This window comes from Ciona intestinalis, unplaced genomic scaffold (assembly GCF_000224145.3).
Source record: "Ciona intestinalis unplaced genomic scaffold, KH HT001048.1, whole genome shotgun sequence".
NCBI lineage: Eukaryota > Metazoa > Chordata > Ascidiacea > Phlebobranchia > Cionidae > Ciona > Ciona intestinalis.
Window position 1 is genome coordinate 555 of NW_004191369.1, and position 1,453 is coordinate 2,007.

Sequence of the window (1,453 nt, forward strand, 5' to 3'; positions counted from 1 at the left end):
TACCTGCTTTTGAGGTTACGCAACCCATTGTTGGTTTGTTCTAATTATCTACAACCAACACTAAGAATGCTACAAACAGCTGAAATGCAAATTTATAATAGTTATTTTTATATTTGTCTCTTCGATTACAGCATTAAAGAATAGGTGGTGCGCTTCTTCTTTCTAACGACACCAAGATTGCTGCTGCAGGTGTACCATAACCCGGGATATTTAATAATATATGATATATTTACTAATATATGATTTTTATGGGGAAATACCATTACGGTCTAATGATTTTCTTTTTTCTTTTTTTAGTCTCTCGTTTTTTCTATAGGCAAGGGGGGGAGGATTCCTCACTAGCACCCTATAGTCAAACGATTGGCTAATTTCAGTTTAACATATAATCAATAAGCAAGAGAAAGAGCTTGGACATACATAATACATGATGAGCTGGTTTGATTTTTCGGATATCGCAAAAACTGCTCTCAATGAAGCACAAAAACGAATTGACAAAGTTTTGGATATACAGGAAGATGGTAAAGCAAAACTCAATACTGGATCAGATTCAACCGTTTTGCCGGATATTGGTACAATCATTAAAACAGGTATAGGTGATTATTATGGTTAATAAATTAATTAGGCTGAAAAAGAACAGTCGTAATAACATATATGTTCTGTTCCATACACCTCATTCTAGTTTACAAGTTACCACATATGTAACTTTGTGGGTGATTGTTTTTACTTTATGACTGATAATTTTAACAAACCATTAGTGACCACTGGGTTGGAGCAATGTCTCTTGCTCAAGGACACATAAAATAACGTTAGCAGCGACAAGCATTGAAAAACAGGCTTGCCTATATCTAGGTTAAAAACAGGCTTGCCTACCAGCTACCACTATGCTGGGTCAATACAAGTTTTATTAATCTCTTAGTCATTGTAACATTTGATTGCTTATTCTTTTATTTTTTTACTTTTAGTGTGCTATTGTGGCACTGCTTTTCACCAAAACAATTTAATATATAAATATATGAACTGAATTTTTACAGCCTATCTAACTAATACTCTAATTATTATAGATGTCAGTCCAGAGCAAGAGCACAGCACATCACTGAGTGACATGCAGAGTTTGAAATCACCTTTAAAACCCCTGAATGTAAAGCAAGCTCGATCACTTCAACTTTCACAAAAGAAACGCGCCAAGCCTGTAAAACTTGGTGTTTCATTGACTAAGAAATCAAGCCCAAGAGAAAAAACTAAAACACCTTCAATACAAAGGTGACTAATTGTATATATTTTGGACCATTGCATTAAAAAGGCCAGTTTTATTACCTTAGTTTTAAGTTTTAACCCTTTTTTACGTAGATTTTTAATTGTTTATAAATTTTACATTAGTTTTTACCCTTTTTTTCTCAGATTTTTAATTGTTTTTAATCTTTACATTAGTTTTTACCCTCTTTTTCTCATAGAT

General features: G+C 32.9%; 1 protein-coding gene across 1 annotated transcript; it reads left to right on the forward strand.

Moving 5' to 3' along the window:
• The first annotated feature begins 271 nt into the window (after nt 1–271).
• Nucleotides 272–1,279, forward strand: LOC100181430. The gene is made up of 2 exons (XM_002124061.5): nt 272–587; nt 1,062–1,279. The coding sequence occupies exons 1-2, from the start codon at nt 425–427 to the stop codon at nt 1,262–1,264; spliced, it is 366 nt and encodes a 121-aa protein (XP_002124097.3). The 5' UTR covers nt 272–424; the 3' UTR covers nt 1,265–1,279.
• The last annotated feature ends 174 nt before the right edge of the window (nt 1,280–1,453 follow it).

What these genes read in the sequence shown, in the direction of transcription:
- LOC100181430 (XM_002124061.5), top strand. Translation starts at nt 425, where the DNA reads ATGATGAGCTGGTTTGATTTTTCGGATATCGCAAAAACTGCTCTCAAT. An exon ending in TGGTACAATCATTAAAACAG is followed by an intron (nt 588 to 1,061) that starts GTATAGGTGATT and finishes TAATTATTATAG; the next exon opens with ATGTCAGTCCAGAGCAAGAG.